The sequence below is a fragment of the Macaca thibetana genome, chromosome 3 (assembly GCF_024542745.1).
Source record: "Macaca thibetana thibetana isolate TM-01 chromosome 3, ASM2454274v1, whole genome shotgun sequence".
Classification (NCBI taxonomy): Eukaryota; Metazoa; Chordata; class Mammalia; order Primates; family Cercopithecidae; genus Macaca; species Macaca thibetana.
The window spans coordinates 2,091,102-2,119,042 of NC_065580.1; the positions used below are offsets into that span (position 1 = coordinate 2,091,102).

Here is a 27,941-nt window from a genome sequence, read left to right on the forward strand (position 1 = left end):
CCCAGGCCTCACAGTGCTCACACCTTTCCATAAAGACAAGGAAAGCACAGATTCCCCTTCTTGTCTCCAACTCTCCTTTCACTTCAGAGGCCCTGCAGGGCACAGGGAATGGGGGTGGGGGCTACGGGGGAGACTCGAAGTGCACGTCTTCAGTCTTATTTTCCCCATAGTTGCCTCCAGTGATCGAGCCACAATATGATACATTTTGAGGAGCTTGGAGTTGACCCTTCCTTTTTTGTTTTTTTGAGACGGAGTTTCCCTCTTTTGCCCAGGCTGGAGTGCAGTGGCACAATCTTGGCTCATCACAATCTGTGCCTTCTGGTTTCAAGCGATTCTCCTGCCTCAGCCACCCAAGTAGCTGGAATTAGAGGCAACTGCCACCATGCCCAGCTATTTTTGTATTTTGAGTAGAGACAGGGGTTTCACCATGTTGGTCAGGCTGGTCTCAGACTCCTAACCTCGTGATCTGCCCACCTCAGCCTCCCAAAGTGCTGGGATTACAGGCGTGAGCCACCACACCTGGCTCAACCCTTCCTTTTTTTCTTCGACTTCTAGTTCTGTGGCTCCCAGGTTCAGGCTCCAAAACAAAGAAACCCCCGACCCTGCTCACCAAAATATTTCTAGAAGATAGAAAACTTACATCTTCATGAACAAGGAAGTTCGCCAAAGTAGCAAACCCATATTCCCACTTCCACTGACAAGAAGCAAACATCTGAGCATTTGAGGGCAGTTTTTACACTCCTGCTTCTGAAAGACAGTAGGAATTAAAACAAACAAACAAACAAACAAAAAACGCAGGCCCAGTCTCAAGGTACCCCATAAAACCAAGAACTACTTTCAACAATTAGAAGAAAACATCTTCCAAGTTTCAAAATTCTACTTTTGCCATATAGGGGAATAAAATATCAGACTAGAAATCTGTCAAGCCACCTCCTGAGAAATTTGAGGATACTGATGCCTTCGATGATACAAGATTTTGTTACCATGGGGTGCTGTATCCCTAACAAGAGCTGACGCTCTAACGGCTATACTCCTTCCAGCTTTAGAACGATAGCACCCATGAACTCCAATTTATACTGACTGCTGCTTTCTCTAACTTTTGTGACACTGGCTCTGTCAGCCACGTTACCTACCGCATGATTCCTTTGTAACAGCTTTACTGGGGTATCATCCACATAACTTACATTAAAAGGTTTTATTATATTCATAAAGTTGTACAACCATCACCACAATCAATTTCTGAAGATTTTCATTATTCTAAAAAGAAACTCCACATCCCTTAGCTGCCACTCCTGGTTCCTCCCAGCCCTGGCGATCACTCATCCACCTTCTGTCTCTCTGTATCTTCCTGTTTTGGACGTTTCACATAAATGGAAGCATGTCTTCGGTGATTTCTGTATCCGCTCTCTTTCACCGAGCAGAACATTCTCAAGGTACATCCATGTGTGCCATGTGTCAGTGCTTTACCCCTTTTTATGGCCCCGTAATACTCCACTGTACGGATGAACCGTATTCTGTTTACCCATTTGCCAGCTGATGGGCCTTGGAGTCATTTCCATCTTTTAGCTATTATGAATAATGCTACTGTGAGAATTTGTGTGCAAGTTTTTGTGTAAATATATGTTTGCTGGGTCAAAAGGTAAGTAACCTTTTGAGGAACTGCTAAACTTTTCCAAAGTGGCTGCACCGTTTTACACTCCCATTGGCAATGCACGAGGACTGATTCCTCCAAATCCTCACCAACCCTGCGATTCCTGGTTTGATTCCCACTGTGCTCGCGGGTGTGCGCGGCAGCCTGTGGCTGTGCTTTGCCCTTCCCTGACGACCAGTGATGCTGGCCATCTTTGCATGAGCTGATGGCCCATTTGCTTGCTGCCAGTCCCTGGAGAGATGCCCAATTGGATCCTTTGCCCATTTTTAATTAGGCTATCTTTTTATCATGGAGTCCTTCATATATATGCCACAAGTATCTTCTCTTTCAGTGTGTTGTATTTTCAGATTCTTGATGGTGTCTTTTGAAGCACAAATGTTTTTAAGTCCAGTTCATTTTTCCTTTTATTGTTTGTGCTCCTGGTCTCATAGCTAAAACAGGATTTTTTTCTGACTATGCTGCGACACTCAGCAGTCCATTTTCCCATATGCCCTGCAGCGCTCTGTGTTCCTCAGAACACTCTGTGTGAGTAGTTGTGGTCTCTTTTGCACCCTTGAACCACTGGGCACAGAAGGGAGGTAGGCCCCCTGTGCTCCTTACTGCCACTCCCAGACCATCCTTTCCTTCCCTCCCCCTTAAAATCCCTGGCTTTCAATCTCATGCACTGGGCTTGAGCATCCATTACTTCTCCCAGGTGCAGTTACTGCCCCTTAATTCAAGATTTTAGCTCCTGAGAGTCTAACGCACTCTGGTGATAATTTTTGGTGACATCTGTGGCCCACAGTTGACTGTCATTCTAACATCCTGGCTATCCCTCAACTCCACCTTAGCTACCAATTCCTTCAGCCCTGTCCTCCAAGTGGCATTACCAGTAACTAAGCCCCTCTGATCTTAGCTATAACCACCCCTACAATGACTCCCTGAAGGACCTCGACTCCACAGGTCTCCTCTCCCATCCAGCTTCCCTTGCCCTCAAATCTCCATTCAAGGATTAATTTCCTCTCTCAACAGCCTAGATTCAAAGGTAGGCTCTTGTGACCACTATGAACTTGCAACCAATTCACCCTTTATTATAGTCACTTGGCAAAAAACCCCATCCCTGGTTAAATCCGACTCTACATCCTAGTCAGACCCACATAGCTGTTCATGGGTGTAGAAAAACAGGCAACCCACGTGGCTGGTCTCACTTCACTTTATATTAACGTCAAGTGAGCCCTACATTAACTGGCAATCCTATTATATTTCCATAGTCCAGTAATTCTCAAATTTTACTGTGTATCAGAGTCATGCTTATTAATTTAAGCCTATTCATAGCTTGCTGGCCGGGTGTTGTGGCTCACACCTATAATCCCAGCACTTTGGGAGGCCAAGGCGGGTGGACTACTTGAGGCCAGGAATTCGAGACCAGCCTGGCCAACATGGCGAAACCCTATCTCTAGTAAAAATACAAAAATTAGCCAGGTGTGGTGGTGGGCACCGTAGTCCCAGTTACTTGGGAGGCTGAGGCACAAGAATTGCTTGAACTGGGAGGCAGAGGTCGCAGTGAGCCATGCCACTGTATTTTAGCCTGGGCAAGAGCAAGACTGTCTCAAAAACCCCCCCAAAACCAAAAACCAAAACACACAGCTTGCTGAGCCCTAGCCCTAGCATTCCAGATTCAGAAGGTCTGGGGTGGAGCCCAAGAATTTGCATTTCTAACAGATCCTCAGGTGAGGCAGGAGGCTGGACTGGGAACGTTGCTCTTCCCATCCTCGCCTTCTGCTGCATCACCCAGAAAGCAGCAACAGTGGGAAGCAGTCAGAATGAGCTCCTGCTCCCCAGCTCATGCAGCTGCACCCACAGTGTTCCTCTCCCTCTTCTTGGACACACGGCCTGTGGCGCCCCCTGCTTCAGCACCAGACCCCACACCCTCACTCTGCAGGGTGCAGTTCCTCTCTCCCTCAGCAATTCCACTGACTCATTTCCAGCAGCACGCGCACATGCCGTTACTTCTCCCATCTTCAGAATACAGCTTTCCTAGCCCCATATCCCTTAAGCGGCTGCTCATAGTTTTCTTGATAACCAGTCCCCCAATTCTTCTCCAATCCTTCCTCTTGTAACTGCTCTGAAGTCTACTGCTGCAGAGTGCCCTCATCACAAACCTGTGGCTCCATCCATTTTCAACCAGTGAACACTCATGGAAAAGCACTTAGTTCACAGCACAGAAAATGCCTAGCACCTTGGAAGCCCCCTGCGCCCCGTTCCAGTGTTACCCTCCCAGTGTTACCCTCCCAGGAGCATCAGGATCCTGCCTTCCAAAAACTGCAATGAGCTTTGCTTGTTTCTGAACTTCTATAAATGAAATCTGACAAAATGTACTTTTGTGTGTCCGGATTCTCCAACTCAATGTTAGGTCTGTGCCGTTCACTCATACCATTTTGAGTAGCTGTAGTTTGTTCATTCAATAAGTCTTGTGACTATCCTACAACTTATTTATTATTATTATGCTTTTGAAGGACATTTGTGTAGTTTCCAGTTTAGGGGCTATACAGTGTTACTATAAACATTCTTTCACATGTATTCTAATGAATATGTACACACTTCTGTTGTGATGTGATGTATTTTCAGCTTTCATATGATACTTTAAGAAGAAAATCCTGACATTCTTTTCAACCCATGTGCTGAGGTTTTTGCCTTCACCACGCCACAGAAATCACTTGTCCACTGTGCTAAATGACATGGCCACTTCTCAGTGCTAAACCTTACTTGGTCTAACGGTACCATCACACAATACCCACCTTTCTCTTCCTTTCAAACACCATCTGTATTTGGTACCTGAAATTCCACTTTTCTGGTTTTCTCCCTTACTTTCCAGTTTCATCTCCTGAACTTCTTTCTATTAGTCAATTCTCCACTCTCTGGACTCTAAACCTTGGAGAGCCCTGGGGCTCAGTTCTTCATCTCTTTTCTTCTCAGCCCAGATATTGCCTCTGAACTTGAGGCCCCTATCCTCAACTGCCCCCCATTAAGCCTCCATAAGAATGCCTCCCTCCCCACACCTGCTCCTGCTCAGACCTTCCCCAGGTTAGTCAACATGACCTCCATCCTTTTAGTTCTCAGAACAGAACCCAGGCAGTCCCCTTACCTTCTCTTGTCCTCACACATCCCAACATCTGATTCATCAGCAAATCTCCTTGAATACGATGACTTCTTACCAGCACTACCACCAGGACGTAGGCAGCATCATCACTCCAACTGAACGACGTGACACTCCATCTGGTGTCCCACCTTGAGTGCGTGACCAATGCAAGCTTATACCAAAGCCAAGGAGGCCCATGACAACACAGGCCAGATTCTGCCAGCCCTCTGTTGGTGTCGCCAGGAGTCCCCACTGGCCTGTCTTACTCCAGAGCGTGACCTCCACCACTTTACTTACTGCTGCCTCTCAAAGCTGATTTTGAGTTTAGAAACAACAAAATTAACACCATACACCTTCATTTGGCTTTTATTTCAAAAAGTTACATTTGCTAAATCTAAATGAATATTTAAATGTTTAAAAGGATTTACATGGGCCCTATTTTATCATTATTTTGAGACAAGGTCTCTGTCACCCAGGCTGGAGTGTGGTGGTGCCATCATGGCTCACTGCAGCCTCTACATCCCAGGCTCAAGCAATCCTCCCACCTCAGCCTCCCAAGTAGCTGGGACTACAGACACACACCACCACGTCTGGCTACTTTTCTTTTCTTTTTTTTTTTTTAGCAGTAGAGACTAGGTCTCCCTATGTATGCCTAGGCTGGTCTTGAACTCCTGGGCTTAAGTGATCTTCCCACCTTGGCCTCCCAAAGTGCTGGGATTACAGGTATGAGCTACTGCACCCAACGCTATTTTTTAGATTATTTGTTGTCTTTATTGCACAAATAAGAGCCAAAGATAAACAGGAGACTTTAAGTAGGGCCAGCAAGAGTGTGTGCTTCTAACCTTCATGGTGACAAACATGGCCTAGAAAAAAGAGAATGGTCTCAATATCATACTGATCCATTCTCCTCATGAATTTCAGATGTTTAACTATTGCTTGGGAGTGATGAGAAAAATAAACAGGAAGTAATAACTCAACAGTAAGCAAGACTTACTTAATCCAAGGGCAGAAAGAATTTACCTTGTGGTGCTAAACCTACAGTGAGAAATCTTTTTTTTTTTTTTTTGAGACAGAGTCTGGCTCTGTCGTCCAGGCTGGAGTGCAGTGGTGCGATTTTGGCTCACTGCAAGCTACGCCTCCCGGGTTCATGCCATTCTCCTGCCTCAGCCTCCTGAGGAGCTGGGACAACAGGCGCCCGCCACCACGCCCGGCTAATTTTTTGTATTTTTAGTAGAGATGGGGTTTCACTGTGTTAGCCAGGATGGTTTTGATCTCCTGACCTAGTGATCCACCTGCCTCGGCCTCCCAAAGTGCTGGGATTACAGGCGTGAGCCACCGCACCCGGCCAAGAAATCTTATTTAGGTGCAGCAATCAACTGAATTCAGGAATACATCTCTCATTTTTACTGTAGAATCTAAACCATTTGTATTTTATGGTTAATTCTGAAGAAATAAACTTACATAGAAAACTGTCTTGCCGGGTGCGGTGGCTCGTGCCTGTGATACCAGCACTTTAGGAGGCTGAGGCGGGCGGATCACTTGAGGTCAGGAGTTCCAGACCAGCCTGGCCAACATGGTGAAACCCCATCTCTACCAAAAATACAAAAATTAGCCGAGCAGGGTGGTGGATACCTGTAATCCCAGCTACTCGGGAGGCTGAGGCAGGAGAATCACTTGAACCCAGGAGGCGGAGGTTGCAGTGAGCCAAGATTGCACCACTGCACTCCAGCCTGGGCAACAGAGTGAGTCTCAAAAAAAAAAAAAGAGTTTAGGGTTCAAAACAAGGTTTTTTTTTTTTGAGACGGAGTCTCACTCTGTCACCCAGGCTGGAGTGCAGTGGCCGGATCTCGGATCTCAGCTCACTGCAAGCTCTGCCTCCCGGGTTTACGCCATTCTCCTGCCTCAGCCTCCCGAGTAGCTGGGACTACAGGCGCCCACCACCTTGCCCGGCTAGTTTTTTTTTTTTTTTTTTTTTTTTTTTTTTGAGACAGAGTCTTGCTCTGTGCTCCAGGCTGGAGTGCAGTGGCGCGATCTCGGCTCACTGCAAGCTCCGCCCCCCCGGGTTCACGCCATTCTCCTGCCTCAGCCTCCCGAGTAGCTTGGACTACAGGCGCCCGCCACCTCGCCCGGCTAATTTTCTTGTATTTTTAATAGAGACGGGGTTTCACCGTGTTAGCCAGGATGGTCTCGATCTCCTGACCTCGTGATCTGCCCGTCTCGGCCTCCCAAAGTGCTGGGATTACAGGCTTGAGCCACCGCGCCCGGCCGTTTTTTGTATTTTTTAGTAGAGACGGGGTTTCACCGTGTTAGCCAGGATGGTCTCAATCTCCTGACCTCGTGATCCGCCCGTCTCGGCCTCCCAAAGTTCTGGGATTACAGGCTTGAGCCACCACGCCCGGCCGAAACAAGGTATTATACAAGAGAAGCTCTGCCTCTTTAAGGGCTAAGGCAACTAAAATGACTAGTATTCACCTCAATTTAGATGTTTAAAGCTTCAGCAAATTCAGTGAGCATTTTACAAAAGGATGCTAATGATGGAGAAAAAGAAACTTTCCAACTTTTGAAAATCTCAATATAAATTGTTAAGTGCCAATATTATACTACATAATACAATAAATGCACACTGAATTCTACTGTAATAAAAAATTATAAACCATGCTGAAGTTATACAATCTAATTAAAATTTTCAAATATATAACCAAGATAATATCAAATAATCTGATTTATAGGCATGCCATTCCAATTAAATCAATATTCTAAAGCAAGAAAAAAAGCCATTTTCAAATAGAATTCAAATATGATAAAGGCTTAGCCTCAATAAATATTCTGAACTTAATTGGCTTAAATGGACCTAGGTGCTTCTATCTGTAAAAAAAAGTTCAAGATGACATTACCACATCCTTGGGCTGTTTATTTATTCCCTGTCTGCAGCCTGATTTACAGGCGATAAAATGCAATCATGACCCACACCAGAAGCAAGAATCATTTGCTAATGGAACTTTTAATTGAGAAGTGGCCAGTGACAGGAGGTAATTCTCCCTCTGTAGGATCACTCCTGAAGACCTCTTTGTACTTTATCACAGTAAACAATCACTAACATATGCATTAAAGAAAATTTAAATACATTATGACCCAATAAATATCATAATCAATCAATATACAATTTTCATCTCTTAAAGACGTAATGTTCAGGTACCACACTATTAGTTGTTGTACTATTACACTTACTTAGATCTGAGCAATTTTTAGCATGTTAGTACAAAGTTTAACTCTGTCATCAGATGGTTGATGTTTTGGAAGTTGGTAACCCCTTGGGAATTTCCATGCAGAAAATAATGTAAGGAAAGTCTTAAATATGTGAAACTAAGTTAACTACCATCCTCAAACAACTATAGTTTTGTTATTAGTCTAAACTTTACTATTTTAAACAGCCTTAATAAGATATAACTTACATAAACTTCATTTGTGGGAGAAAGGTTTAAAATCACAAATTCTCTTCCCTGGATCTTGTGTAAATATATACACATTCCAAAGTACAGTACTGTACAATGACATCATATTCAGAATAATTTCAATTATAAGCAATATGTCAATAAACAGGAGAAAATGAGTTTATCCTCACCAGACTTACATAACTATTAGCTTCTACATTAATCAAGACTGGATGATTTATACATTCAGGAAGAAAAAGTCGTATATAATCTTAAGGTTTAATTCATGCAGATAAAATTAATGCTCTATCTTCTGTAACTGCATTGTGCGAAAACCACTAAGTTTACAGTATTTCAGGTTAGCCTAGCAAAACACTCACCTTTATTTTCACATATATATTATTAAGTTAGAAGGTTCTTGGGCTCACTTTAACAGAAAGAACTATGGGATTTCATTGTAAGATTTTCTTTTCTCTTTTTTTTGAGACAGAGTTTTGCTCTTGTTACAAAGGCTGGAGTGCAATGGTGTGATCTTGGCTCACCACAACCTCCGCTTCCCAGATTCAAGCGATTCTCCTGCCTCAGCCTCCTGAGTAGCTGGGATTACAGGCATGCACCACCACGCCCAGCTAATTTTGTATTTTTAGTAGATACAGGGTTTCTCCATGTTGGTCAGGCTAGTCTCGAGCTCCCGACCTCAGGTGATCTGCCCGCCTTGGCCTCCTAAAGTGCTGGGATTACAGGTGTGAGCCACCGTGTCCAGCTCATTGTAAAGATTTTCATACAATGAATTATGAAATGTACATCCTCCAGAGGAAGCTGAAACTGAGAAGTAGGCTGTGTGACCATCAACGAAGAGAGAGATGCTATCCGCAAACTGAAACCAAAGCCAGCTCACAAATCAACATCAAATCAACACCTGAAATCTGCCACCTGAACTATGGCGAGCCTGAAGATGATGATATAACACATACCGTTACGGTAGTGAAGTCATGTTGGAGCCCTTTCTCAAACCTGAAGAGCACTTAAAATCACTGGGAGTCTGAACAAAGAAATAACTGGGGCTGTGACAATGCATTTCAGAGAGACACAAATAAAGGGGAATTATTCTATATCCAGGATAGACTGATTCCTTCCCACTACCCCTGCTTAACAAGGCTGCGGTTCTACTCCCATTTGCTATAAATAAATACACACATACCCCATACTGCAAAGCTACAGTAATCAAGACCATATTGCGTAAGGGCAGACCCACAGTGTTAAGTGTATGGTCTACTAATTTTCAACAAGGGTGGCAAGAACATGAGGATGCCTAACTCATACAATCTACAAAAATTAACTCAAAAAGGATCAAAGACCAAAATGTAACAGTTAAAACTACAGAACTGTCAGAAGAACATACAGGTGGAAATCTTTGTGATTTTAGGTCAGGGAATGGATAAGACACCAAAAACAAGCAACAAAAGAAAAAAAAAAAACATTAGACTTCAAAATTAAAAGTGTTCATTCTTCAAAGGAAATCATCATGAAAGTGAAGAGACCACCCAGAGAAGGAAGAAAATACTTGCAAATCATTTACCTGACAATGTTTTAGCTTCCTCAGAGAATATAAATTTCATAACTCATTGCATTTCAGGGACTTAATAATAAAAGACAATCCGATAAAAAAATAGGCAATGGACTTGAATAGACATTTCTCAACAGAAGTCATGGAGCACATGAAAAGATGGTTAACATGATTAGTCATCAGGGAAATTAAAACCACAACGACACCAATTCCCACCCACTAGAATGGCTGTAATGAAAAAGACAGCACTAAGTAAGTGCTGACAAGGATGTGGAGTCACTGAAACCTTCACAAATTGCTGCTGGGATTGTAAAAGGTTGCAGACACTTTGACATGGAGTACTGTACGACCTAACATTTTCATGCCTAGGTATATGCCCAAGAAAAATGAAAAAACTATGTCCAAATAACAGCCTGTATACAAATGTTTGTAGCAGCATTATTCATAATAGCCAAAAGGTGGAAACAATGCAAATGTACCATTGCACTCCAGGCTGGGATGAATAAGTAAACAAAATGTGGTGACTGGGTGTGGTGGCTCACACCTGTAATCCTAGCCTTTTGAGAGATTGAGGCAGGAAGACTGCTCGACACCAGGAGTTCAAGACCAGCCTGGGCAACATGGCGAGAGCCTGCCTCTACAATAAAATGAAACAATTAGGTGTGGTAGCAAGCAACTGTTGCCACAGTTGGCAGGCTGAAAGCAGGAGGACTGCTTAAGCACAGGACTGAGCTGTGTTTGCAGCAGTGCACTCCAGCCTAGGTGGCAGTCTGTTTCAAAATGAACAAAACAAACTCCAAAGTGTGGTATATCCATACAATGAAATAAGATTCAGCCCTTACAAGGAGTGAAGCTCTGACCTATTAGGACATTAATGAAACCTGAAAACATGCTAAATCAAAGAAGCCAATAACAAAAGGTCACAAATTTATAGTCGATAAAACAAATGATTCCACTTATATGAAATGTCCAGGAAAAAAAAAAAATCCATAGAGACTGAAAGTAGATGAGTGGTTGGCCAGGGCTGGGGGAGGAAGGGCAGGATAGGGAGGGACTACATAGGGTTTCCTTTTTGGGATGATGACACTGCTTCCAAGTTAGATATTGGTGATGGTCACACAGCACAGTGAATACATTAAAAACCACTGAACTGTACACTTTAAAAGGTTCAATTTTCCATGATGTGAGTTATATTTTAATAAAACTGTTATGTAAAAGAAGTCATAAAAGTACCATCTGTTTTGCAGGCACTGATTTCCAATTAAGCTACTTCTCAAAACAGGCACTCCATGCACTATGCTTCTCGGAGAACAGAACTACCAATGAGATAAAGAAATTTTATTACAAAGTTGAAAATGAGTATAGCTCTGATTAATTCTTACAGAAATTAATCACAATAGCAACATTAATTTCTAATTTATTTATTTATTTTTATTTTTATTTTTTGAGACAGAGTTTCACTCTGTCACCCAGGCTGGAGTGCAGTGGTGCAATCTCGGCTCACTGCAAGCTCTGCCTCCCGGGTTCACGCCATTCTCCTGCCTCGGCCTCCCGGGCAGCTGGGACTACAGGCGCCCACCACCACGCCAGGCTAATTTTTTATAGTTTTAGTAGAGACGAGGTTTCACCATGTTAGCCAGGATGGTCTCGATCTCCTGACCTCGTGATCCGCCCGCCTCGGCCTCCAAAGTGCTGGGATTACAGGCATGAGCCACCGCGCCCGGTCTTAATTTCTAATTTATTTAAGAATGTTAGTAACAGGCCAGGTGCAGTGGCTCACACTTGTAATCCCAGCACTTTGGGAGGCTGAGGCAGATGGACACTTGAGGTCAGGAGTTCAAGACCATCCTGTACAACATGGTGGAAACCCCTATCTCTGCTAAAAATACAAAAATTAGCTGGGCGTGGTGGTGCACACCTGCAGTTCAGGAGGCTGGTGCAGGACAATCCCTTGAACCTGGGAGGTGGAGTTTGCAGTGAGCAGAGATGACGCCACAGCACTCCAGCCTGGGCAACAGAGGGAGGAGAGACTCGGTCTCAAACAAACAAACTAGCTAATAATAATTCCTGAATACTCAACTTGATAAATGTTACTCTAGCAGGTAGAGCTGTGTCCCCCCAAAAGACAAACTCAAATCCTAATCTGTGAATATAACCTTCTATGGAAATGACGTATTTGCAGATAATCAAATTAAGATGAAGTCACACTGGATCAGGGCAGGACCCAACTACAATGACAGGTGTCCTTATTTTAAAAAATAGAAGGCAATGTTGACACAGACACTCAGGGAGAAGTCCACATTAGAGCAGAGGCAGAGATCAAAATGATGAATCTACAAGCCAAAAAACGTCAAGGGCTATTGGCAAGACCAGAAGAACGGATTATTCTAGAGCCTCTAAAAAGGAATCTATGTTGCTGCTGACACCCTGAGTTTGGACTTCTGGCCTCTAGAACTGTCAAATAATACATTTCAGTTTTTCTAAGCCCCCCTCCTCACCCCCAAAAGCATGTGGTGATTTGTTGCAGCAGTCCGAGTAAACTAATAGTCACTAGGCAGTAACTTACTGTCTTAGTCCATTTTGACTGCTTATAGTGGAAGACCTGAAACGAGTAATTAGTAAAAACTGAAATCCATTTCTTATAGCTGGAAGGCCAGGAGCCCAGGGTCCAGGGGCAGCCCCTGGTGAGGCCTTCTCAGTGGTGGGGACTCTGCAGAGTCCAGAGGCGGCACAGGGCATCACAAGGTTAGGGGCTCCCTCCTGTAAAGTCACCAGGGCCCCTCCCACAATAAACCACTCATTCATTCATGAAGGCCGAGCTCGCATGATCTAATCACCTCTTAAAAGGTTCCACCTCTCAATACTGGCACACTGGGGATCAAGTTTCAACACGAGTTTGGAGGGGACATTCAAACCATAGCACCTACTTACACAACCATACAAATTTGTTTCGTGCAGTGCTTTTGCAACATTTAGCATCCAAACTTAAAACACACAGTATTTTATGATAAACTTGGATAACAACCACACATAAACATAAAATGTCAACATCTTTTGGTCCGAGGTCTATTTTTATATGAAGGTTACTTTACCTTTCCAAGCATTCTGCCTAGGAAGTAGTAATGTCTGGCAAAAGAATCTCCCACAAGCATCTGAGCAGCCGGGTTGGGGTACAGAAGCCCTTCATTAGTAGTCTTAAAGAACCCCTGGTTGGGGTTAAATCCTGACTTCAGTAGTTCATTTAAAAACTCTCTGAAAATACCACCACCATCAATGCCAGCTTCATCCAGGCCATGGGCATTGAGCAAGTGCACACGGATCCGCTTTTTCAAATCAGGCTCTGTTCAAAAAAATGGGAGGGTGAGGAGGAAAGATGTTACAAGAAAGCAATAACATCAACTGGCCTTACAGGAAGGCTTGGGGAAGGGGTGTGAGGATCTTAGGGACATTTTAACATAGGACTCAAAACAGCAATGACATTATCATTATTTTTTGAGACAGAGTCTTGCTCTGTCACCCAGGCTGAAGTGCAGTGGCATGATCTCGGCTCACTGCAACCTCTGCCTCCACGAACTCTCAGGGAGTTGGTCCTCCAGAGTCTACGGCAAGCTTGTCCTCAACCTGCAGCCCACAGGCCGATGTGGCCCAGGATGGCTTTGAATGCGGCCCAACACAAATTCTTAAATTCTTAAAACATTAGGTTTTTTTTTTTTTTCCTTTTTTCTTTTTTGAGACGGGGTCTCCTTCTGTCATTCAGGCTAGAGTGCAGTGGTGCCATCTCAGCTCACTGCAACCTCCGCCTCCAGGGTTCAAGTGATTCTTCTGCTTCAGCCACCCCAAGTAGCTGGGACTATAGGTGTGCGCCGCCACGCCTGGCTAATTTTTCTATTTTTAGTAGAGATGGAGTTTCACCATATTGGCCAGGCTGGTCTCGAACTCCTGACTTTGTGATCTGCCCGCCTCAGCGTCCCAAAGTGCTGGGATTACAGGCATGAGCCACCGCGCACAGCCTGTGATTTTTTTTTTTTTTTTTTTTTTAAAGCTTATCAGGTATCGTTAGTGTATTTTACGTGTGGCCCAAGACAAATTATTCCTCTTCCAATGTGGCTCAGGGAAGCCAAAGGATTGGACAACCCTGATCTATATGATCTTTTAATAGCTGTATTTGGCTGAAAAGGGGGAAAATTACTGGTTATATAATTTGCCACAAAGAGTAAATTAAGGCCAGGTGCAGTGGCTCATGTCTGTAATCCCAGCACTTTGGGAGGCTGAGGGGGGTGGATCGCTTTGAGGTCAGCAGTTCGAGACCAGCCTGGCCAACAAGGTGAAATCCCATCTCTACTAAAAGTACAAAAACTAGCTGGGCATGGTGGCACATGTCTGTAATCCCAGCTACTTGGGTGGCTGAGGCCGGAGAATCGCTTGAACCCGGGAGGCAGAGGTTGCAGTAAGCCAATATCGTGTCACTGCACCCCAGCCTGCGTGACAGTCTCAAAAAAAAAAAAAAAAAAAAAAGTAAATTAAAACATTGTCTTTGGGCACAGAGGTTCACTTCTGTAATCCCAGCACTTTGGGAAGCCGAGGCAGGACTGCCTAACGCCAGGAGTCCAAGACCAGCCTGGGCAACACCAGCAAGACCCTTTCTCCATAAAATATTAAGAATAGCTGGGCATGGTGGTGTGTGCCTGTAATCCCAGCTACTCAAGAGGATCACTTGAGCCCAGGAGTTTGAGGCTGCAGTGAGCTATGACTGCACCACTGCACTCCAGCCTGGGTGAAAGCGAGACCCCCATCTCTAAAATAAAAATTAAAAAACCCCCAAAACAGGCCAGGTGCGGTGGCACGAGCCTATAATCCCGGCACTTTGGGAGGCCAAGGCAGGTGGGTCACCTGAGGTCAGGAGTTTGAGACCGGCCTAACATGGTGAAACCCGGTCTCTACTAAATACAAAAAAAAATTAGCCAGGCATGGTGGTGCACACCTGTAATCCCAGCTACTCAGGAGGCTGAGGCAGGAGAATCGCTTGAACCCAGGAGGCGGAGGTTGCAGTGAGTCAAGATCATGCCACTGCACTGCAGCCTGGGCAACAAGAGAGAAGTTCCGTTTCAAAAAACAAACAAAAACCCAAAACCAAAAAAACCACAAGGTGGACCAAGTTAGGATGTGATCTGATAAACAGGCTGCATCAGAGAACAGCTTTGGGAAAGTAAGTGAAATGTCCTTTATCTTTTCGTGAGAAAGTTCTACAGGTGCTTTGCAGAAAAGATAGGGTAAAGGAGAGGCGAGAGTTGGGGAGAAGCTGCTGCATGAAGTCAGGGGAAGTGGGAAAGCACCAGCACATAGCGTACATTTGACACTTTCACAGACCCCACGCGCTGCCGCCCTCTGTCGGCTTTGGTGCACAGTCACCCACACATATCTGCCCTGGAGCATCTCAAGGGACACATAACCTTTAGAAGCATCCTGGAAAAGGGGTTTAGCAGAATGCTTGATACAGCCTCCAGGCAATCTCCTCAAAACCCTGTTTATCTCAACATTGCTATGTACACACGTCAGTAATTTTGAAGTTTCAGTACCTGGAGTGTAAATAGTCTATGATATGTGTCAAGTAGGGCAAATACAATTTACTGGACTGACTGAGGCTTACAGCCACCACATACCAAGTTCCCACTCACTGAGCAATGGTCGCTGACTGAATGGACAAGATGGGGCCACTCTGCACAACAGCAAGGATGCAGTGCTGCCTGGCTGTGCCACCCAACCTCTGGGTCAGTGTCCGTGTCACCCTTGGGAATCAGGTAAACACATCTAAGCCATTTGGCTCCAGCTTGCTTTCCTGCTTCTGGAAGAAATTTCCTCTGCTTCAGGAAGAAATGGTAATTCTGCCCATTAAATGAGATAAAATAAAAGTAACCAACCAACAAAAGCAGACAAGTGAGGCTCTCCAGAACTGATGACAGCAGAGCACGGAGCCAGCTTTGCCTCATTCTCAACCAAGAGTCAATGACAGTGTGAGCTCCAGGCCCCAAGGGAACTGTGTTACCCACTTTATAATTCTTACAGCAATCCCATGAGGGAATGTGACAGTTTCTCCCAATATTCCACACTGTAACAAGGTGGTGCAGTGCAGGCAGGGAGTGCGTGGGCATCCCTGTGAGACCCCAGCCCCTCTCTGCTCTCTGAGCACCAACTGCAGGAGCAGCCATCAGCCTCTTTGCATTTCACTCAGTCAGCTTATGGGTAACGGGGGCGAACATGCACACTTCAGAGAACTGCTCCGAGATGAGGCAGACCAGCATCGTACAGCATGGGTTCGCTTCAACGACCAGATGGTATGTGGAATAATCACATTAGTTGATTATATGTAAATTATTAGTCAAAAACGCACCTCAAACCATTCTCTCACAAGTAAATTAATGATTCTGAGATATCTGACTTTACTAATTTGCCTAGCAAAACACCACATTTTAACACATGGCTTAATCATTCTTATAGTACTTGACAACATTTATAAAGATTTTAAGCATTACAGTATAAACATCATGAGAAGATTCTTCCAAATCTTTTAACTTCAATGCAATTATTAGCATGCATTTAGGGAGGTGGGGTGTGATCAGTTTTTAAACAATTTTTAAAGCTTAAGGATTCATTAGGAAATTTGAGGTTTGTTATAACTGGACAGTAACATCAAAGAATCATCTACGTGGAGTAGTTTTAAAGTTAATTTTAAATTGCTGGTAAATAAGAAACACGTTCTACTCTGGCTGAGGAGCTTACAGCCCCCTACTTGCAAGTACCCCGCACCACAGCACCTGCGCCCTCGGAGTGCCCCTCACCTACAAACTCAGCTCCTCCCCTACAGGTGCCACTCCAGAACTGCCTCTGGTAAGGACCTTCGACGCTAAACAGCTCACTCTTCTCTAAACACTACACGATCATTGGCAAACTCATTATTTTGTCACATCTACTTTTTTCCCCCTGGGATTCAACCACAAATTGAACAAGCATCTACTGAGCACCAGCTGTGTACACCAAACAAACAATTCCATCCCAAGCTGTAAAAACCTTCAAGGTCAAGTGGGAGAGATGAACATGAAATCTGCTAATAAAAATACAACACCAGAACTATTAAGAATTGATTTATAAGGTACTGTGGGACCCCAAAACATCTCTCAATTAGACAATTAGTTAGATTAGGAGTCTCTCATTTACACCAAATATTCTGAAAACACAATCAGATAGGCAAGGGAAACCTGGCCCTGTGGAGAGGCCACAGCCTGTACGCAGACCTGAGTTCACTCGGTCTTAGCTGATGACACTCGGCATCAGAGGGCCATGGCAAAGATTCAATGCCAACAGTAAATTGTGTGAAAAAATAAAAGCTTGAAATAGAGTAAGGAAACAACTGATGTTAGCTTTCCTCCACTGTTCCAATATTATGACAAAATTAGCTCTTTACGTAAGCAATAAAAATTACTAGAAATCAGGTTTCATTTCCTTAGAAGAAAATTAAGTCGTTCCCCTAGAAGAAAAGGCAATTGTCATTTCACATCGGACAACCTGTCACCTTCCAAAAATTGGGTAAGATGATTTCATTTTTAATTTTAGATCCAGCCTAAGCTTTCATTTTAATCCCTTTGGCATTGACCAACACTGAATTAATGTATTATCATAATCACAATATTTCGAAGTTAAAACTGCTAATATATTAAAGGTTAATAGCACACAAACTTTGAAGACTAAGTATCAAATATTAACATAAGACAAAATGTGCCAGTGAGCTCCAAATGCTATCCAAATTGCTGTTACAATATAATCCTCCTTTACTAATGGCAGTGTCATTGAAGCACACTTATCTTTTTATAAAGAAACTTGGATTGCTATGGCATTTATTTTAGTATATTTAATTTGGCTTACAATTTGTGATTTTATATAAATATTTATACAAAAACACAGAATGTAAATGGCTGCCATCGAGATTTTTAGAATGACAGCTTGCAAACTAAATTTTTGGGGCAGACATTGGGAGGTGGGGAACTGGTTACTTTCTTGCCCTTTAAAAATAATTAATATTTTTTAAAGGCTTCTGTTGTAGTAACTGTCAATTTTAGAAATATTACTTAATAACATGTCTCCCAAATCTGACTTGCTATACTTTTTTTTGGAGACTGGGTCTGGCTCTACTGCCAAGGCCGGAGCAGTAGCACAATCAGGGTTCGACTGCAGCCTTGACCTCCCAGGCTCAAGCCATCCTCCCGCCTCAGCCTTTTGCAGAGCGCAGACAACAGGAGCACACTAATATACCCAGATAAGCTCACTTTTTTTTTTTTTTTTTTTTTGAGACGGAGTCTCGCTCTGTCGCCCAGGCTGGAGTGCAGTGGCCGGATCTCAGCTCACTGCAAGCTCCACTTCCTGGGTTTACGCCATTCTCCTGCCTCAGCCTCCCGAGTAGCTGGGACTACAGGCGCTGCCACCTCGCCCGGCTAGTTTTTTGAATTATTTTTAGTAGACACGGGGTTTCACCGTGTTAGCCAGGATGGTCTCGATCTCCTGACCTCGTGATCCGCCCGTCTCAGCCTCCCAAAGTGCTGGGATTACAGGCTTGAGCCACCGCGCCCGGCCCACTTTTTTTTTTTTGTCAAGGCAGGGTCTCAGTACGTTGCCCAGGCTGGCCTCTAACTCCTGAGCTCAAGCAATCCTCTCGCCTCAGCCTCCCAAAGTGCCGGGATTATAACTGTGAGCTGCCATGCCCAGCCGCACATTTCAGTTTTTAAGTCATTATGGAACAAGATGATGGACACAAATTTTTAAACCACCACCATTTTCTAAAGCAATTCCCTAGCCTCCATCTGCCAAATAAGACATCTAGAGAATTATATATACCATTTTCTGGAGAAAGTTTGTCATAAGCATCTTCATAAATGTAATTTCTTCTTATTGTGACATTAATTCCATCCAGAAATGGACCATCTCCTTGAACTTCTTGCTTATCTGCATAAATCAACCTCTGAAAGATCTAACAAACAAGGAAAGCTGTAAGGTTATTAGGAACAAAAGACCTGTTACAAGTTACCAAAGAATAAACTGCTAAATCTTATCTTTGTATCTTCATAAATTCTGAAATAAATGCTAATAGTCAAGGTATCAAATAGTGATTTCTATCAATAAATATATAGATAATATATAATGTATATCATATTTAAATATTTCGAATGTTGCTCCTTTGCCCAGTTAAAAATAAACTTTAAAAATCCAGCCAGGCACTGTGGTTCATGCCTGTAATCCCAGCTACTTGGGAGGCTGAGGCACAAGAATCTCGTGAACCCGGGAGGCAGAGGTTGCAGTGAGCTGAGACTACACCGCTGCACTCAGGCCTGGGTGACAGAGTGAGACTGTCTCAAAAATAAAATAAATTAAAATTAAAATTAAAACCCCATGCTATAGAATATTTTCATTTATAAATCCTTTATAAAAACTTACGTAGGCCGGGCACGGTGGCTCAAGCCTGTAATCCCAGCACTTTGGGAGGCCGAGGCAGGCGGATCACGAGGTCAGGAGATCGAGACCATCCTGGCTAACACGGTGAAACCCCGTCTCTACTAAAAATACAAAAAACTAGCCGGGCGCGGTGGCGGGCGCCTGTAGTCCCAGCTACTCGGGAGGCTGAGGCAGGAGAATGGCGTGAACCCGGGAGGCGGGGCTTGCAGTGAGCTGAGATCCGGCCACTGCACTCCAGCCTGGGTGACAGAGCAAGACTCCGTCTCAAAAAAAAAAAAAAAAAAAAAAAAAAAAAAAAAAAAAAAACTTACGTAGAACAGCTTTGTAAAAGCTGTATACTAACACTAGTAGAAATATCTCTATGACAAAATTCAAATAATCTTTTTGATGTTAAAAATCCAGTAGAGGGAGCTCAGGAATTACGTGAGTGAGTGAGAGAGACAGAGAGAGAGACAGTGTGTGAGTGTGTATGCACGTGCAGGGAGGGTTTCGTGAAGGGACATGAATAGCTTCAAAAGAAACTCTTTTGTTCACCATATAAACAGAGTGTACAGGCCTAAAAAATACACTCTTGAAGCCATTACTGGAGAACGGAACCAGCTAATCTTCAGAAATTTGGTAAAAATAATTGACAAATAAAAACAAAACATTTTAAAATGTGGAAACATATATAAACAAAATTTTGTACATCCAAGACACCAGACAAGGAATTAAGATATTTGTCCATTTCTTTTTTTATAAAAAGTAAAGTGGCGGGCGCGGTGGCTCACGCCTGTAATCCCAGCACTTCAGGAGGTGGGCAGATCACAAGGTCAGGAGATCGAGAGCATCCTGGCTAACACGGTGAAACCCCGTTTCTATAAAAATACAAAAAATTAGCCGGTGTGGTGACACGTGCCTGTAGTCCTAGCTACTTGGGAGGCTGAGGCAGGAGAACCGCTTGAACCTGGGACGCAGAGGTCGTGAGCCAAGATCATACCACTGCACTCCAGCCTGGCGACAGAGGAGACTCCATCTCAAAAAAAAAAAAAAAAAAAAAAAAAGTTGTGTTTCCAGGCCGGGTGCAGTGGGTGATGCCTGTAATCCCAGCACTTTAGGTGAGACGGTGGCTTGCGCCCAGAAGTTTGATGTTGCATTGAGCTATGATCACAGCGCTGCTTTCTAGCTCAGGTGACAGAGTGAGATCCCATCTCAGAAAAATAAAAATAAAACAGCGTTTCTGATAAATAACTTAAACATGAATGTACAGAAGCGTATCTTCACAAAAAATTGGCATTTTCAAAAACAATGCAAAATATTTTCCCCCCTTTGAGACAGGATCTTGCTTTGTTGCCCAGGCTGGAGTGTAAGTGGCGCCATCTTGGCTCACTGCAACCTCTGCCTCCCAGGCTCAAATGATTCTCCTACCTCAGCATCCCGAGTAGGTGGGACTACAGCTGCACGCCACCATGCCCAACTAACTTTTGTATTCTTTGTAGAGACAGGGTTTTGCTATGTTGCCCCGGCTGGTCTTAAACCCACGGGCTCGATCTGCCTGCCTCGGCCTCCCAAAGTGCTGGGATTATAGGCATGAGCCACTGTACCTGGCCAAACAATGCAAAATTTAATAGAGAAAAATGACGTTAGACCCTTGTTATAAGAAATCTATAGTGTAAAAGGGCTTTCCACCAGTTGTAACTAAGAAAATACTTTCAGTTTGTAAAAAGAGGTATCCAGTTGGGTTTTATAAATCATTCTTACCTATTTCAACCTAATGAGAAAGTATGTTATGTAATCAGCTAGGCACTAGGCACCTTTAGAGATTTCTTTGGTGGGTGTGTTAATTTCTTAACACTAATATGATACGTAGTGACAATAAATAAACCAAATTGCATACCTTTACTCGTTCCTCAAATGGAACCACAAAAGGCAACTCTGTCAAGACGGCAAGCTGTCTTTCCTCAGACACAGACAGCGGCGGGGACTCCAAACCCACTACAACACATTTTAAAACCTTAATTAGTTCACTTGCACTTTCCGTTGCATTCCCACTGACAATTATTCAGGTGAAGGCTCATGAAATCATCCTGATTAACTCATTTATCTAAATCCAGTTCCAGGAAAACACCCCGCCTCAGGCAGACCCACGAGCCACGCACGGTGCGGGATCAGCATAGAAGTCTGCAGTAGCTCCCAGTACACACCGTGATCGAACACTAAAGATGTCCTCATCAAGAACTACACTTCTGCTCCCGCTGTCTAGCACGTCTCGAGTGCACAGCTGCCCGAGCACTCGCGGTGAGCCCCGAACGCAGCCAGATTCGGCATGTCCTTTCTTCTCCTACTATGGCAACAACCATCCTCCCAGACCAGGCGTGTGTGCATGAGATGGTGCCTGGGAGAAGGCTGTATACACAGTGGGCCCCAGGCAGTATTTCACGAATAAACACGTATCCCATTCCTTTCCAACAATAAATCATAACTTGGCCTCTTAAAACTCATTTCAAGGAGCTGGGGATGGCAAATTATGCCTGTAATCCTAGGCTGAGGCGAGAGGATCCCTTGAGCTCAGGAGTTTGAGAAACTGAGCAACACAGAGAAACCTTGCCTCTACAAAAAAATTTTTTTTAAAAACTAGCTGGGCATGGCGGCACACACCTACAGTCCCAGCAATGCAGGAGGCTGAGGTGAGAGGACTGCCTGAGACTGCGGAGTTCAAGGCTGCAGTGAGCTGCGATTGCACCACTGCACTCCAGCCTGGTGACACAGTAAGACCCTGTCTCAAAAAAAAAAAAAAAAAAAAAAAAAAAAAAAAAAAAAGTAAAGTGTTACGTGAAGGTATCTTAGACATCATATCAAAAGCACAATTTCACTAAAGAAAAAAAAGGTAAATGGGATTCTATCAAATTTAAAACTTCTCCTCCTTGAAAGACACTGCTAAGAAAAGAAAAAGCCACAGATTGGGACAAAATATTTGCAAATACATATCTGATAAACTATATCCAGAATAGCTTTGTAACTCTCAAAATTCAATAACTAAAAAACATGTTCAAAGGCAGTGTGCAGCAGCTCACACCTGTAATCATAGTACTTTGGGAGGCCAAGGTGGGAAGATCCCTTGAGCCCAGGAGTTAAAGGTCAGCCTGGGCAACATATGCAGATTCCAATTCTACAAAAAAAAAAATAAAAAATTGGCCAGGTGTGGTGGCACATGCCTGTGGTCACAACTACTGTGGAGGCTAAGGCATGAAGATCGCCGAAGCCCAGGAAGTCAAGGCTGCAGTGAGCCGTGACTGCACCACTGCGCTCCAGCCTGAGCAACGCGGTGAGACTGTCTCCAAAAAAAGAAAAAAAACCAAAAGAAAAAATCAAATTCATGAAAAAGATGCTGAATATCATTAGTTGGCTGGCAGATACAAATTAAAACCACAATATGATATAATTTCCCACCTTTTATAATGGATAATTTTTTTTTTTTTTATATAGTCTTGTATTGTCATCCAGGCTGGAGTGCAGTGGCGTGATCTTGGCTCACTGCAACCTCTGCCTCCTGGGTTCAAGCGATTCTCCTGCCTCAGCCTCCCAAATAGCTGAGATTACAGGTGTCCACCACTCGCCCAGCTACTTTTTTGTATTTTTAGTAGAGATGGGGTTTTACTATGCTCGTCAGGCTGGTCTTGAACTCCTGACCTCGCGATCCGCCCACCTCGAACTCCTAAAGTGATGGGGATTACAGGAGTGAGCCACCGTGCCCCGCCCATAAAATTCTTTTCAAAATGACAACTATAATTGCCAGTGAGGACTGGGAGCAACAGGGGCTCTCATTAATTGCTGGTCTGAACACAAAGCGGTGCAGCCACCCTGGAGCACAGTTCTGCAGCTTCTCATCAAGTTAAACATCAACTTGCCAAATGTCTCAGGATTCTTACTCCCAGTGAAACTTACTCCATGTCAAACAAAATGTATGTTCACAGAAAAACCTGTACATAGATGTTTATAGCAACTGTACTCACATTCCCAGAGACTGGAAAAAAAAAAAACCAAATGTCTTTCAACGAATTAATAGATTCACAAACTGTGGTGCATCCCCACACTGGAATACAGCTGAGCAACAGAGGGAGCAGCCAACCCACACAGCACCCTCAAATGCACTGTGCTGACCAAAAGGAGCCAGGAGCAGACTACACAGCATGGTTCCCCTTGGAGGCCTTTTGCAAAAGGCAAAGTGACAGGACGAAACAGAAATGGGTGGCTGCTGAAGAGGTGGCCACAATGGAGCCAGAGGCAATTTTGGGGGTGATGACTTTTCTACATGGTAGCTCCTGGTGGGGGTGACATGCTGTATGAGTTTACCGCTCTGTAAATTAAAGGAGTGAATGTGACAGCGTGTAATTCATACCTCAGTAACCCTGTGTCCTAGAGAACTCACCGTCCAGGGTGGACTGCAGCGGGCCTATCCTCCCCATCCGCCGGAACCTCCACACATGTCTGGATGCTGGCACATAGAGCTGAGTGACCTGTCGGGGGCAATCCTGGTTCAGAACTCCCCTGTGCTCTAGCACACACTTTGACCTGATCACACTTGAACAGAATTGGTGTTGGACACTTCTCTACTATGGACTGGGCCCTCTCTCTGACCTCATCCCTTCATGTCCCCTTTTGGACTACCTTTTCAAGTCCTCTCTCACACTGGCTGTCCTTTCATACTTCTACAGTTAACTATGTTTTCTAATACACCCCAAAGAAATCTCTAATTGTTTTATTTAATGATGCATAATATCTAAACATAGTAAAACAATATAATTGCTTTGTGAAGCAAAATAGATCACCTTAAAAATTATTATCAAAGATTCACTTTCTAGTTTTTTTTTTTTCCATTTGGTTGTGGCAGTATTCAAATAAAATAGACATAGTATATTTTCTCTTATTTTTCATCTGTCAGTTCCTCTCATCCCTTATTTTTGGTCCTTGCAATTTTTTACTTTTTGATACAGGATCTCACTCTGTCACCCAGGCTGGAATGCAGTGGTGCAACATCAGCTCACCGCGACCTCCACCTCCTGGTTTCAAGTGATCCTCCCACCTCAGCCTCCCGAGTAGCTGGGACTACAGGTGTATACCACCACGCCTGGTGAATTTTTGTATATTTTGTAGAGATGGAGTTTTGCTATCTTGCCCAGACTGGTCTTGAACTTCTGAGCTTAAACAATCCACCCGCCTCAGCATCCCAAAGTGCCTGGGTTACAGGCATGAGCCATCACGCCTGGTTGGCCCTTGTAATTTTTTTTCTTTTTAGATGGAGTCTCATTCACTGTTGCCCAGGCTGGAGTGCAGTGGCCTGATCTTGGCTCACTGCAACCTCTGCCTCCCAGGTTCAAGCGATTCTCCTGCCTCAGCCTCCCAAGTAGCTGGGATTACCAGCGCATGCCACTATGCCCGGCTAACTTTTTTATTTTTAGTAGAGATGGGGTTTCACCATGTTGGCCAGGGTGGTCTCGAACTGACCTCAGGCGATCTGCCCACCTCGGCCTCCCAAAGTGCTGGGATTACAGGTGTGAGCCATCGCGTCCAGCCACCCTTGCAATTTTTAATGAAGAAATTTTTATCCTGTAAAATTTCCCATAATCTAGATTTTGCTAATTGCACCCTCATGGTGTTGTTAAAGATGTACTTCTAACCCCTCTGTTTCCTGTAATTTTGTAGTTAGATGTAGAGGTTCCACCACATTTAGATTTAACGTTCTGGTGAGAACGTTTCCTAGGTCGTGGGATGCTTGTTCATCGAGAGGCCCCATCTCTGCTTATCACTGCAGAGGTGAAACCTACTTCGAGTGTGGGTGTGTGTACTGTATACTACCAGTTGGTGATGAGATAAGGGACTTGTGCCAAAATGTAAATCAATTAAATCGCTAAACACACTGCTGGGTTCAGCTGACATCTTCCCATCGCACAACTTTCTGGAGTAAGGAAGAGGTGCAGTCATTTGCATTCTGGGCCCAGACCCTCCTCTCCTGGGAGGCCAACACACCATCTCAGACCAGCAGACCCCAGACAAGTGCTGCACCTGGAGTGGCACCGCCCTGGTCATCTCCTTCACCAGAGCCTGCAACAGGCTGATTCCATTTTGCAAAAATCATTTTCACGTAGTATTGGCTGGAATATTTCTATGCAAAAGATCACACATCATCAATTATCTGTTCTGCCTGAGGTACAGTTTATAAATTGAGTACTTCTTTTTTCAAAACAGTATTCAAAATAATGAGACGGTTCCTTTGCATCCTACAAATACGACGATGAAGGGTTTTGTTAGCGTCCTTGCGAACTCAAGAGTTAGCTGCTTCATGAATGCTTCAAGTTTCCGCCCATGACCAGCTACAGACAGGCTCCTAACCCTGTCTCCCAGCCCCAGCCACCCTGCAATGGCTTCCTGGCTCTCCAGCATGACAGAACATTCTACACCCATCTTGTAGGGGCCTCCCAGACCTGGAACCAAGCACCGTGCCAGGACTGCTTCTTTTGCTGTGAAGTGACCCCGGCCTGGGTCCCGGAGCTGTTCACTGCCGCGGGATCTGCCACCATTGCTATACCTTGTCAGTGGGCAGAGTCAGAAGCAACAGGCTTAACTCCCAAATATCTCATGAGGACAGTCATGCTTATAAAATTTTTCTAAAACACTCCTGCTTTCTCTCCTCTAATATTTCTGTGATATAGTTTCTTTTTTTTTTTTCTTTTTTGAGATGGAGTCTTGCTCTGTCGCCCAGGCTGGAGTGCAGTGGTGCGATCTCAGCTCACTGCAACCTCCACATCCTGGGTTCAAGTGATTCTCCAGCCTCAGCCTCAGTCCCAAGTAGCTGGGACTATGGGCGCACACCACCATGCCCGGCTAATTTTTTGTATTTTAGTAGAGACTGGGTTTGACCATGTTGCCAAGGCTGGTCGCAAATTCCTGAGCTCAGGCAATCCACCCACCTTGGCCTCCCAAAGTGCTGGGATTATAGGCATGAGCCACCGTGCCTGGCTGACATGGTTTCTTTTATACCCTCCACCACTCCATCTCCTACTCCCAAGATTCTATCCAGTTACGACTTTTTCTCAAGAACAAAACTGAATATACCCTATGTCCCTCTGTTAACATCACTTACATTTTTTGTTTTTTTGGAGACAGAATCTCGCTCTGTCACCCAGGTTGGAGTGTAGTGGCACGATCTCGGCTCACTGCAACCTCCGCTTCCAGGGCTCAAGGGATTCTCATACCTCAGCCTCCCCAGTAGCTGGGACTACAGGGGGACACTTACCATGCCCGGCTAATATTTGTACTTTCTTTCATTTTTCTTTCTTTTTTTGAGACGGAATTTTACTCTTGTCACCCAGGCTGGAGGGCAATGGCGCGGTCTCAGCTCACTGCAACCTCTGACTCCCGGGTTCAAGTGATTCTCCTGCCTTAGCCTCCCGAGTAGCTGGGATTACAGGCATCTGCCACCACGCCTGGCTAATTTTTGTATTTTTAGTAGAAACGGGGTTTCGCCATGTTGGCTAAGCTGGTCTCGAGCTTAGCCAACCTCAGGTGATCTGCCTACCTTGGCCTCCCAAAGTGCTGGGATTACAGAAGTGAGCAACCATGATCGGCCTCTTTTTTTTATATTTTATTATTTTTTGAGACAGTTTCACTTTTGTGGCCCAGGATGGAGTGCAATGGCACAGCTTCAGCTCACTGCAACCTCCGCCTCCCGGGTTCAAGCGAATCTCCTGCCTCAGCCTCCCGAGTAGCTAGGATTACAGGTGCCTGCCACCACACCTGGCTAATTTTTGTATTTTCAGTAGAGATACAGGGTTTCGCCACGTTGGCCAGGCTGGTCTTGAACTTCTGGCTTCAAGTGATCTGCCGTCTCGACCTCCCATAGTGCTGGGATTACAGGCATTAGCCACCGCGCCTGGCCACTTAAATTTTTTACTAACGTATCATACTACTGAATCTGCTTTGGATGTAGGTGTTAGTAATATTCAAATTTGTATTCTGTTCTTTCAGAAAATCAAGGATAAAAGATTGGTGTGGTGGCTCACGTCTGTAATCCCAGCACTCTGGGAAGCCAAGGTGGGAGGATCCCTTCAGGGCGGGAGTTCGAGACCACCACGAGCAAACATAGCAAGATTCCGTCTCAAAACAAAAAACACAAAAATTAGGCACAAGACCCATCTCTTTTAAGTACTAGACATACATTAATACTAATAAAAGCAAAGTATTTTTCAACCTCAACAAAGAATTACTAGGCTTTAATATAATCTCAGGTTAAAAAGGAAAATTGAGGATAACTCAGAATATCATTTTAAGTCAATGATACTACTGTATGTCCCATTAAGAAGTTGGCGTAAGAGTTAGTAATAAGGTTTACCGTTACTAGTCGTATAAGTCATAAAAAAATAATTTTAAAGGGCTTAATTCTTCTCCCCCAGAAAAACACAAGCTGAACGTATATTTTTAATGATAAATATTAAAAAGATCTTTCAATATCACCTTATCTGCTTTAATATCTTCTTGTTCTGACAGCCAGTGGTTTGGAGGACAAAAATTTCTCCTAGTGTCTCTGGACTTCAACATTTTCACTAGATTGGTGATAACCTGAAAAGAAAGAACAAATCTGTGTCACACACGTGAGCTCGGCAGCCACAACGCACAGTGAGCAATACATTCACTAAGGAG

General features: G+C 44.1%; 1 protein-coding gene across 3 annotated transcripts in view; it reads right to left on the reverse strand.

Annotated features, from left to right (window-relative positions):
* UBE3C (ubiquitin protein ligase E3C) overlaps window positions 1–27,941 on the reverse strand; it is a 542,607-nt gene that overhangs the window by 431,546 nt on the left and 83,120 nt on the right. For all 3 annotated transcript variants that reach the window (XR_007724501.1, XM_050785708.1, XM_050785709.1), the window contains exons 14-18: window positions 27,756–27,860; window positions 23,674–23,761; window positions 21,142–21,239; window positions 18,651–18,783; window positions 12,860–13,107 (exon numbers count right to left, since the gene is read on the reverse strand). Coding sequence is in view for 2 of the 3 variants with exons in the window: in XM_050785708.1 (XP_050641665.1) it covers window positions 12,860–13,107; window positions 18,651–18,783; window positions 21,142–21,239; window positions 23,674–23,761; window positions 27,756–27,860 (672 nt within the window). In the remaining variant the exon portion in view is untranslated. The remainder of the gene's footprint in view (window positions 1–12,859; window positions 13,108–18,650; window positions 18,784–21,141; window positions 21,240–23,673; window positions 23,762–27,755; window positions 27,861–27,941) is intronic.